Source organism: Rhinatrema bivittatum, chromosome 4 (assembly GCF_901001135.1).
Source record: "Rhinatrema bivittatum chromosome 4, aRhiBiv1.1, whole genome shotgun sequence".
Taxonomy (NCBI): Eukaryota; Metazoa; Chordata; class Amphibia; order Gymnophiona; family Rhinatrematidae; genus Rhinatrema; species Rhinatrema bivittatum.
In genome coordinates, this window is record NC_042618.1 from 369,707,211 (window position 1) to 369,719,511 (window position 12,301).

At 43.9% G+C, this 12,301-nt stretch overlaps 1 protein-coding gene across 1 annotated transcript in view; it reads left to right on the forward strand.

Moving 5' to 3' along the window:
- Positions 1 to 12,301, forward strand: part of FBLN2 (fibulin 2) — a 116,135-nt gene that overhangs the window by 74,444 nt on the left and 29,390 nt on the right. The window contains exons 9-11 of the mRNA XM_029597505.1: positions 5,288 to 5,422; positions 9,463 to 9,600; positions 9,902 to 10,045. Of these exons, the coding sequence (XP_029453365.1) occupies positions 5,288 to 5,422; positions 9,463 to 9,600; positions 9,902 to 10,045 (417 nt within the window). The remainder of the gene's footprint in view (positions 1 to 5,287; positions 5,423 to 9,462; positions 9,601 to 9,901; positions 10,046 to 12,301) is intronic.

Sequence of the window (12,301 nt, forward strand, 5' to 3'; positions counted from 1 at the left end):
AACAAGTTTGTGGAATTATTAACTAAACGATTAATCGAATTGTTTAATACTGTACTACAGGGTAGGAATCTACTACCATTAATGAAACTGGCAGGGATTACAGTGATTTACAAAGAGGGAAAGGATACAATGACCTGTGGGTTCTACAGACCAATATACATTCTCAAAATAAATGCTAAAGTTTTGGCAAACTGATCCAATCCAATTTTGTCAAATTGGATTGGATCAGTTTCATATCCTGGAGGAAATCTCCAAAAAAAGATTGGTAAATACCATTTGTGTAGCACCACACAGAGAAAGTCCCCTCTATCTATGCTCCTTATTACTGATGCTGAAAAGGCTTTTGATAAGGTGTACTGGGGATACATGTGACAGGTTCTGCAAGAGGTTGAAGGAGTAAATTGTATACAGTGAGTGTAGCAGGAGAGTGTTTTTTTGTCTTGTAGTCTGGATCACACTAAGAAAATAATAACACTATGTCTCATGTGAAACTATGAAAACTATATTTTCTGTATAACATATGTACAAAACCAAATGCTTATAAGAACGCTTGGGAACAAATAACAAACAAAACAGAATATATGCAGTATAACATTTTTTTTTTTATTATTTATTTAGAAACTTTTAAGCAAGGATAAATATTTTAAATCCACAACTAATAGGGAATAATTATATACAAAGGTCAAGCAGAAGTTACCACTTTCTTGAAAAAGTGCCTTCTAAAACTCTTCAGTCTGTGGTAACCAAGTGGATCTCTTTGAGGAAGGCTAGACTGCACAGAGTATTTTGGGTCTCTGCCAAGCTGATTGTGCTAGTGTATAGCTCTTAGCAGGAATTTGTAGATTCTACTGTGTGACAGGTTATATGCCTTTTGGACTGCACAAGCGTAAAAGGGATCTCTTTGTCTACTAACTTTTCTGAAATATTGCCAGGCTATAAGAAAAGCTACTGTCTTCTGAAAATGGTGGATTTGTCTTTGTTCACTGCTTCTAATCGCCATATTTTCCAGACATACTCTCTCATGTGTGTGACCACTAGCTCTGCACTTTCTCTAAATGTAACACATTCTGTAAAACACCTTAAAATAATAACCAAAAATCAGCATATGTATCACCAGTGTCATGTCTCAGGTAACAAGTAATTTCTACTGTCAAAAGAATGTGTGTGCCCCAAAAGCTAAAAGTGTATCCATAAAGTCTATAAAACTTAAGTCCAGTTTATACTAATTCTGGGCAGTTGCCAGATGTTTCAGCTTCAACCTTTGTAAAACTTCTTATGCTGTGCTTCAGAGTCAAGATTTAACACTTAATCTGCTAGCTGGCTTTAAGTAAGTTACCCTGTTTCCCCGAAAATAAGACAGTGTCTTATATTAATTTTTGCTACCAAAGATGCACTAGGCCTTATTTTCAGGGGATGTCTTATTTTTCCATGAAGAAGAATTCACATACCGGTACCGGTATATTGTTGAACAAAAAAATGAACGCGCTCCTTGAGGGCCTGCTGGGCGCATCCATCCTTAAAAGTGACTATTGCACCTGCTACAAATAAAAGGATTTAACTGGCCATGTCAGATTGAATAAAAGTCTTTTTAAAATAGTTATTCAGTAGTCAGTGACATACTTTTCACACACACAGAACAGCTCTTCTACCCACGGCATCAGTTAACTTGTGCTGGATGGAATTAGACACACCTAGATCTCATTCCAACTCTGCACTTTCCTTTCTTCACTGGCTTTGAATTTAACAATTTATAAACCACATTTTCTTGATGCAACCAATTCGACACAATTTTAAAGCAACACATCACTAAAGCAATTTAGTACAAAAAATAAAGTGTGTGAACCTCCCCCGCCCCCCGAGAGGAAGATAGAGGCTGCTGCCATTGAATTGAACTGCAGCAGGAAGAGGCAACGTACCATCTGCTACCGTGTTTCACGCCTTGCTTCGGGAGGAGGGGAGAGGACTGGCAGTGTACGGTAAAGCAACAAAGTGACTTACTTTTTTTACAGCCCTCCTCCGGAGACAGATCGCGGCTCCCCTGCCTCCCGGCAAAGATAGATGCCTGCAAGGGTGAAAGCGGCCCCTGTGCATGCGATTGGGCCGCTCAATGCGTGACATCATGACGTTTGGCGTCACGGCATGTGACATCACGCATTGAGTGGCCAAATCGCACGTACAGGGGCCGCTTTCACTCGTGCAGGCATCTATCTTCGCCGGGAGGCAGGGGAGCCGCGATCTGTCTCCAGAGGAGGGCTGTGAAAAAAGTAAGTCACTTCGTTGCTTTACCGTACACTGCCAGTCCTCTCCCCTCCTCCCGGAGCAAGGCTGCTTTTCGTGCCTTGCTTCGGGAGGAGGGGAGAGGACTGGCAATCCCGAGCGTAGGATTGCCCATCCTCTCTCCCCTCTCTCTCTCTTGCAACTTTTTTTTTTTCGCTTTTTCGCTTTTTTTGCGCTTTCGTTTCTTCGGGAGGAGGGGAGAGGACTGGGGCTGCCCCGGAGACCAGCACCCATGGACGTGGCCAGGGCAGGTGAGCGGGGGCTGGGGGAAAGTTTGCCGCCTACCCTTACCCCTGCCTCTAATGCAGGGGTAAGGGTAGGCGGTAAATTAGCAGGTTAAACGCAGAAAAACAGCAGGGGCGCGCGTTACTGTATGGGAGGGAATACCGTAGCTAATTCGATCGTTTACATGAATTATGTGCTAGGTCTTACTTTCAGGGGAGGTCTTATATTTAGCAATTTGGCAAAACCTCTACGAGGTCTTATTTTCGGGGGATGTCTTATTTTCGGGGAAACACAGTATGTTCTTATGCTTTTAATTAAGTCATATCTCCATTTTGTGTGCGTGACCTTGAAGCTTGCAGACTTCAAGTTAAAGGAAGGCAGGGCTTGTGGGCTATGAAAGAAGAGTGGGGGAGGCTAATTAACAGCCCTCAAGCCTGTAATTTCTTTAAGCAGTGCTGTGTCTGCATGCTGACTTTTTACACAATATTATCTGTTTCTTACATCCTCATTCACCATTTTTAAGAACATACTGATGCGGATTTTAAAAGCCCTGCGTGCGTAAATCCTTCCGGATTTACGTGCGCAGGGCACTCTCGCGCAGGCACACCTATTTTGCATAGGCCACCGGCGCGTGTAAAGCCCCAGGACGCGTGTAAGCCCCGGGGCTTTCTAAAAGGGGCGAGTCGGGGGCGTGTTGGGGGCGTGGCCGGAGCAACGCGGCGTTTTGGGGGCGCCGACGCGGGCGTAGTTTCGGCCCGGGGGTGTTCAGGGGGCATGGCCGTGGCCTCCGGACCAGCCCCCAGGACCGGAACACGGAGTGGGGCTGCCGGCCGGTGCGCGCAAAGGTATGGGGGGAGTTTAGATAGGGCCGGGGGGGGGGGGGGGTGAGTTAGGTAGGGGAAGGGAGGGGAAGGTGGGGGGAGGGCGAAGGAAAGTTCCCTCCGAGGCCGCTCCGAAATCGGAGCGGCCTCGGAGGGAACAGGCAGCGCGCGCTGGGCTCGGTGCGCGCAGGTTGCACAAATGTGCACCCCCTTGCGCACACCGACCCCGGATTTTATAAGATACGCGCGGCTACGCGCGTATCTTATAAAATCCAGCATACTTTTGTTCGCACCTGGTGCGCAAGCAAAAGTACGCGATCGCACAAATTTTTTAAATCTACCCCACTTTTACTAACTTCTGATCATGCTTTCACATATACTTTGGGGCCTATCTGATTCCTATTGTGCATATCTAGATAATCTTCAAGTCCACAATCGCCTCACACTAACATAGTGAGAAATACAGTTGCAAGGATTAGGGAGTGTCAAACCTCCCTAAATACTCCTACCTACACTCAAATTATTCACAGTGTCAGGATCTCCTGAGACCACTAACCTGATACTAGCAAGGGACAACTACCACTAGTGAGGGTCAAATTTTGTGGTCCCCTTGCATTTAACATGAGAACTAAGGAGCCCCATGCATTTCAAAGACTACAAGGCTGCTGGCATTATCGGGCAGCAAGCAGAGATTGCAAGTGGTAAACTATCATACTGCTACCATTCAGGGAGGGAGAAAAGGACAACCAAGGACCAGGGTCAGTTATGTCGCATGGGAGATGAGAAGAGAAATGAGAATGTGATGGGTAGGAATGAGGGCTAGAGAAACCAGGATCCAGGTCTGAGAGAAAAGTGACTGTGCTGTCAGCTAGAAGACTAAAGTTCAACATTTTCCAGAAATTTTATTGCTTCCAGTACTATCCTTAAAATCCATTCTTTGTGGAGAAAATCCAGACAGTTGACAACCCTAAGTATATGAGGACAGTCTTTTGTTTATTTTCATCTGCTACCCCTGTCTACACTGAAGTGTCTACTTTTCACTAAGAAAAGATATTTAATAATTTGCTAGCTTCCAGTTTCCTATCCTTTCAATCTTGTCTGGGTAAACATACATGGATAATTCAAGTTCTGTTGAATCAGTTCACATTCTGTAATTGTCTGCTTTCATGAATAAGGTTTACCCTACTCATGTATAGATGCCATATATATAAAATTTTTATTTGGATTATTCTTTTTGAAGAGAAAGGAAAGCCATAGTTCAATTGAGCTAGAGTATTGTCCCAGGAAGTCATGTTAACAGACTAAATGGGTTTGTGGTCTTTATCTACAACTAGGTTTCCATGAACACTTTTAATAATATTGATTAAAACATGTGATACATTTTCCTGCAGTCATCCGGTTGAGGAAATACAAGTGATTTAAAACACAAAGGTGGTGCTCTTTATGAATGTGATTCTAATTGTATCATGCTTAGATCAAGCTAATCAGTCTTGATCTCTCACTAAATAATTCACAATATACGGTAATTCATATATTCTATCCAACGAGCTTATTTTCTGAATACTAGGGAGACTGGTAATTTAAACTTATACTAAAAGACATACTGATCCTGGCATCTAGTCTGTGTTGCTTCATCAGTTGTAGTTTCTTGTTAAATATGAAGTTCATTTAAAGTCTTCTCTGATTTTCATACTTAGTTCCTTCCATCCATCCTTCAACCTTTATTTAATTCAACATATGTTGAAATCTACATGTAAAAGTTTTTCAGTGGTATTCAACCAATGAAAAAGCTTAATTACAACAGGTTTTTATTTGACATATGAGACACAATGCAATCAACAATTATTTCTGCAGAAACAATTGCAGATGATTGAGCTGAATTCAATTCATTCAAGTCATTTGCCTCCTATGGACATGTTTCAAAATTCTTGTTTGCTTCATTAACTCACATTGTCTTCTTGCAGATATTAATGAATGTGTAACAGATTTACACACCTGCCAACGAGGTGAAGTATGCATAAACACAGTTGGATCTTTTACATGTCTAAAGGAAATCACCTGTGAGCCTGGTCACGAACTTAAAGATGACACCTGTGTAGGTAAGGAGTTTTGCCGAAAATTACTGCTATAAATATCTCATGTGTAGAAATCTAATTATTCATTGGAAATAACTCTAGTATCCATAGCAGTTTACACGTTCTGAATATAGTTGGGTAGGTTACATGATATGTTTTAGTTGCTTATGTGTTTCCATGAAGCAATGCCATGATTTTTTATATATTGTCTCCAGTTAATATTTATTTTTAAAGTGATTTATTTATTTATTTATTTGTTGAGTTTTATATACCGTTGTTTGGTAAAGCCATCACAACGGTTTACAAGCATCAAACATTAAAGCTAATTTAACATTTGCTAATCAATGAAATAATGGGAGGGTTCAAGGGAGAGGGGGGGGAAGAAGCTTCATAATAAAGCTATCATAATGGATTACAAACATGTGAAGGTTACAAGCATATTAAGGTGATAGTTAACAGCGAGAGGCAACTGTTTGTAGAGTTAAGTATATCACACATTAGTCAACAAGCATGAGTAATTGTGAAGTATCACATAAGTGAAATGTAGTTCTGTGGGTTATAATCTTCATTTTTCTGAATTAGGTAACATATCCTCTATTCAACAGATACATTAATTAATTAAATGTTTTGAGTACCACAGCTACTAATAATAAACAGTTTGTAAATTTGCAAATTGTAATCTGTCAAACTCCAATTTAGTGATCTGTGATCCCATATTGTGATTCCTGGACTGTGATTTATGGATTATAGTTTTTTTGTTTGCAAATCATTTTGAGGCAATTAATTTTCTGAATAGCAATATTTTGTCGTGTAGTAAAGTAGACTGTAGGATATTAAAAAACACAAAAGGCACCTATTCTAATAATTATAAACCAATTGTGGCGTGCAGACAAATAACAAATATGTGAAGCAAAAATATTTATATAAAGGCAGGAGCCGCATCTGCAAGCCTGACGACGTGTCTAACCTGACCCGGTCAGACCGTCCGGTCTGTTCTTCATCTGCGGCTCTTACCCGGCCGTGAGGCCTGTTGATGATTTGTAGTGGCACTTAAGCCTTAAAATTATATTATTCCTGAAATGATGAATATGAACAATGTCCAATGTCCCGAGAGTACTGTAACCAAATTCCCGACAACGGCCGGTGATTCGCTGCCTGTCTGGCAGTTTCATCAGGGGTGACAACCTCCTTCAAAATGGACTTCCAGTCTCAATGATATCTTCACAAAACAGAGGCATTTTGCGCTAATAAGGCATCGAAGGCAACTTTATTACATGGTTGGCTGCCTTGTACCATACTCCCAGCGCTCACCTCCTTATTAATGGTGCTTTGTCGGAGTTGTTCCTGTTGCACTGTGGGGTAAGGCAGGGTTGCCCCTTTTCCCCTCCTCTTGCTTGTATTGGCGTTGGAGCCTCTTGCCATCAAGCTTTGCTTAGACAAGGAATTTTCAGGACTCGGTATCGGCCGCCATCAGCTAAAATTGGCAATGTTTGCGGACGACATCTTACTATTTGTTGGTAAACCCAAACAGAGTGTCCCTACTATTGTCCAACATTTTTCTCGGTTTAAAGCAATTGCAGGGCTGACCATTAACTATACTAAATCAGAAGCCCTGGCGCTCGACCCGCGTACTTTACAAGATTGGTCTGATCGGTTCCCTTTCTTGTGGGCTCTGGGAAAGATTAAATATTTGGGGGTATGGATCCCTAGAAATCTAACCGACCTCTATGCTCTCAATATTAAAGCAACCTTATCGGATTTGGGGGCTCAACTGGTTGCCTGGCAGTCCCTGCTGTTGTCCTTGTCTGGGTGCAGCGCGCTATTAAAGATGGTAATAGTGCCAAGATTACTTTACAAATTGCACATGCTCCCCTGCTGGCTCCTACGTTCGGACATTTTGTGGCTCCAGTGCTCCTTTCAGAAATTTCTTTGGGCAGGGAAGAAAGCTCGGCTACGGTATCAGGTTCTGTTGCATTCCCGGGAGACTGGGGGCTTGGCCTCCCTGATTTCCGTCTATATAACGCAGCATGCCAATTTAGATTCATGGGGGAAGGGATATTGGATCAGTATCAATTAGAGATGTGAATCGTGTCCTCGATTGTCTTAACGATCGATTTCGGCTGGGAGGGGGAGGGAATCGTATTGTCGCCGTTTGGGTGTTTAGAGTATCATGAAAATCGTTAAAATCGTGAACTGGCACACTAAAACCCCCTAAAACCCACCCCCGACCCTTTAAATTAAATCCCCCACCCTCCCAAACCCCCCTCCCCAAATGCCTTAAATTACCTGGGGGTCCAGCGGCGGTCCGTAGCTAAATCAGGGGAAGGGGGAGGGCAGGAAAACCGGCACACTAAAACACCCTAAAACCCACCCCCGACCCTTTAAATTAAATCCCCCACCCTCCCGAACCCCCCCCCCCCCATGCCTTAAATTACCTGGGGGTCCAGCGGCGGTCCGGAACGGTCTCCTGCAATTGAATCGTGTTGTCTTCAGCCGGCGCCATTCTGCGCCGCCATTTTGCAAAATGGCGGCGCAAAATGGCAGCGGCCATAGACCAACACGATTCAACTGCAGGAGGTCGTTGCGGACCCCCGCTGGACTTTTGGCAAGTCTTGTGGGGGTCAGGAGGCCCCCCCAAGCTGGCCAAAAGTCCCTGGGGGTCCAGCAGGGGTCCGGGAGCGATCTCCTGCCGCGAATCGTTTTCCATACGGAAAATGGCGCCGGCCATACGCGTATGGCTGGCATCATTTTCCATACAGAAAATGGCTCCGGCAGGAGATCGACTGCAGGAGGTCGTTCAGCGGGGGTTCCGGACCCCGGCTGAATGGCCTCCTGCAGTCGATCTCCTGCCGGCGCCATTTTCCGTACGGAAAACGATTCGCGGCAGGAGATCTGAAATCAGAGCAGCCTGGAAAGGAACTTCCCTTCCCCCTAATCTAACTTTCCCACCCCTTCCCCTAACCTTCCCCACCCCAGCCCTACTCTAACCCTCCAAAAGTTGTTATCTAACCTTTTGCACCTACCTAGAGGCAGGCACAGTTTGCGCGCGCCAGCAGCCTGCCGGCACGCGATCCTCCGACACAGTCGTAAATGGCTGCTGTGTCAGAGGCCTCTGGCCCCGCCCCCGCCCCGGACCACCCCGCCCACAGCCCGCCCCAGCCCGCCCCTTTTTGCAAGCCCCGAGACTTACGTGTGTCCCAGGGCTTTATACGTGTTGCTGGGCCTTTTTAAAACAGGCCCGGTGCATGTAGGGCTTTTAAAATCTGGCCCATAAGCACACAGGGCCAGATTTTCTAACCTATGCACGGGTGTAGATTTATGCGTGCAAACGGCGTGCACAAATCTACGCCCAATTTTATAACATGCGCACGCAGCCACACGCATGTTATAAAATCAGGGGTCAGCGTGTGCAAGGGGGTGCGCACTTGTGCACCTTGTGCACACCAAGCCCTAGGGGAGCCCCAATGGCTTTCCCCGTTCCCTCCGAGGCCACTCCGAAATCAGAGCGACCTCTGAGGCTTCAGCCTCGGAGGCAACTTTCTTTTAGCACCCCTGCACCTTCCCCTCCCTTCCCTATTTAACCCGCCCCCCAGCCCTACCTAAATCCCCCCCCCCCACCATTATTATTTAAGTTGCGCACCCCGGCCAAGTGCCAGCCTGTGATTCCCCGGCCTAGCAGGCCTTTGGAGGCCTCTGGCCCCGCCCCCGCCCCGCCCCGCCCCTTTTTTCAAGCCCCGGGACATACGCGTGTCCTGGGGCCTGTGCGCATTGCCGAACTTATGCAAAATAGGCTCGGCATGCGCAGCAGCGGGTTTACGGAGTTACGCGCGTAATATACGCACGTAACCCTTTGAAAATCCGCCCCTATATGCGGTGCATCTGCCAATTGTTGCGCGCATCTCTTTTAAAATTCACCCTTTAATGTAGGCTCTTAGTTACAAGGTGTTCTGGCAGTTCAATGCCAATTGTGTTCAGTAGGGAATTGGATGAACAAATCTGCATAGAGATAAGGAACTATGACCCAGAGAAAGCTATCTATTGATTTTTTCTTTCTTTCTTTATAGATATAGATGAATGTGAACGTGGTACTCATAGCTGTAAAGTAAACTTTGTATGCCAAAATACAAAGGGATCATTTTATTGTGAATCAAAGCAGCGATGTATGGATGGATTTTTACAGGATCCAGAGGGTAATTGTGTTGGTAAGTGTAGTTAGCACAGTAAATACATAGACCATGCTTAGCAATAAATACAATCCAGTTTCTGAGTCTGTATCTTACTAATATTTGTATTTTTACTTGCTTTATGCTTGAAGATTGCTACAGCTATAATGCATTAGATATTTAGGTTAATGGGTTTAAAAATGCAAGCATACAATAACTTTGCAAGAAATTTACTGGTAAATAAAAAAATTGATATTGAAGGATTTACAGGTTGTGCAAAATCAGTACAGTTGTTGACTGGCTGATATGGTTATATTGTACATCATTTTATTGTCCACAGATATTAATGAATGCACTTCACTTTCTGAGCCCTGCAAGCCTGAATTCAATTGTATAAACACTGTTGGGTCCTACACTTGTCAGAGGAAGCCAGTGACATGCAGCAGAGGCTATCACTCCAGTGAGGATGGATACAGATGTGTTGGTAAGGAGCATAGGTATTTATAATTACTTGCACAGTTTGCTGGGCCAGCTCTAAGCTAGACCTTTAATGTTTTCCCTTAGAGTACTGAAAATAGAAAGGATCCCTATAGTAGTCTATATTCCATCTAAAAAGTAAATATCTTTTCATTTATAACAGTAGAAGGATTCTCTATGCAGATTTTGTTTTTTTTTAATCATCACCACTGCTGGGGACCTTTGAAAACACCACTGTAGACTTTCTTACTTAGTGTGCGGGTCCTGCTATTACTAAAGGTGATTCCTTGATTCTATGCTGAGTTTCCCTTTGAAAATTAGTTTGCAGTTCTGTAAGATGTATAATTATTGTCTCATTTGATTGTGAGGAAATAAGTGATAACAGGGACTAAATCATAGTTGTCAAGCATAATAAGGGCTCCACTCTCTCTAGAGTATTTTCAAAAGGCCCGACGGCACGCTTAAAGCCCCGGGACGCGTGTAAGTCCCGGGGCTTGAAAAAAGGGGTGGAGAATGGGCAGGAAGTGGACATTTGCTGTTGTGCCTGGGATCGCGAGCCGGCCATCGGCCGGCACGCGCAACTTGCGCCTGCCCAAGGCAGGCGTAACTAGGTAAGATTACTTTTTTAGGGGTTTAGTTAGGGCTAGGGGGCAGGAGAGTTAGGGGAAGGGAAGGAAAGGTGTGGGGGGGGGTAGGGAAGTTCCCTCCGAGGCCGCTCCGATTTCGGAGTGGCCTGGGAGGAAACGGGGAAGGTAGTGCGGCTCGGCACACGCAATGTGCACAATTGTCCACTCCCTTGCGCGCACCGACCCCTGATTTTATAATATGCATGTGACTGCATGCACATGTTATAAAATTGGGCGTACATTTGTGCGCTCTGGGTTGCGTGCACAAATGTACACCCGCACATATGTTTTAAAATCTGACCCTATATTTTCAACTGAGGACCTCAGAATTTGAGTTTACAACCCAAATGATTCCAAGCCATGGACTGTATTAATGAGCTACAGGAATAGCTTCCCCAGCTAAACTGGTAGGCGAACATATGTCCTCTAGTCTTTGTTGCTCATTCCCTCCACCTAACACTTCGGCCACATGACAAAATTTCAGGTAATCTAATACAGTTAAATGAAAATATTGCCATGTTTCAGAAAGCAGGTACAAAAGACAAGTTTGACCTCTTGCAAATAAAGAAGCCCCTTCTTATTCTTTATTTTGGAAAACACCTGTATTGTTGCATGCGGTTTAGGCTTTAATTAACTATGCTTATAGCAATGAGAATGATACCTCCTGTGTTGAATCTAAATATTTTGATATGGGGTGGATTAAAAGTCATGGTTCTAGTTTGTCTCTCACTCTGGGGTAATGTCTCCAAAGAGGTTGATTTTGCACATATCTTGACAGGAATGAATCTCACTTGTAAAACAGGGTATCTTGAGTATGATTTCAATCTCTCAGATTAACTGTTAATGTCCTTCTGAATGCTTGCATTGTGCCAAAGAGATTCCTTCTGGAATTCATAAGGTATTATATGCACAGGAAACATGTCTAAATGCATTTGGAAGTTATTTTTAATCAGACTAGTAGCACCCAATACAACTGGAACTATTTCTGTATCTTTCTGCCACATTTTCTTGGTCTCAGATTTAATCATCTGAGACTTGAGGACAGTCTCCTTTATGGCAAGATCATTATCTTCTAATCATGGTGCCTGTGGTTCATTGTACGTAGCTGAAATCAATATAAATTAAATATTGTTACACTGTTTTCAGTTCAAAAGGGCCTGCATGGTCTTTCTCTGTTCAGATAATTCATCTTCTTTTCACTTGCTACATACCATATACAATTTTCTTGCAAGATATTGTAACTATGATGAATTCTAATTCAGATATGCTAGAAATGTGCATATGGCTGGATTTAAGATTATAGTGCATATAGGCAGTGGACTGGGTGTAGAGGGGAATTGCTCCAGGAAATCAAAGAGCAGCAGGGGGAGTGCAAATTTTAGGGCACTTTAAGAATTTGTCGTCTTATGCATATGGTTATGTTGCCTATGCGTAAATCCAGCCCTGGTTGTGTAGAAAATTCCTCTTCTCCCCCCCCCCCCCCCCCCCCCCCCGCATTGATGGTAGAGGGGGCCTAAGAGAAATTGGATTCAGATGACAACCGACACGGGCCCTGACTTTTATGGGATACACAGACATTGCTTCTACAGCTAAGTCATAAGCAAAGCACGTCAAGCGGCATTGTCTGAATTTTCAAG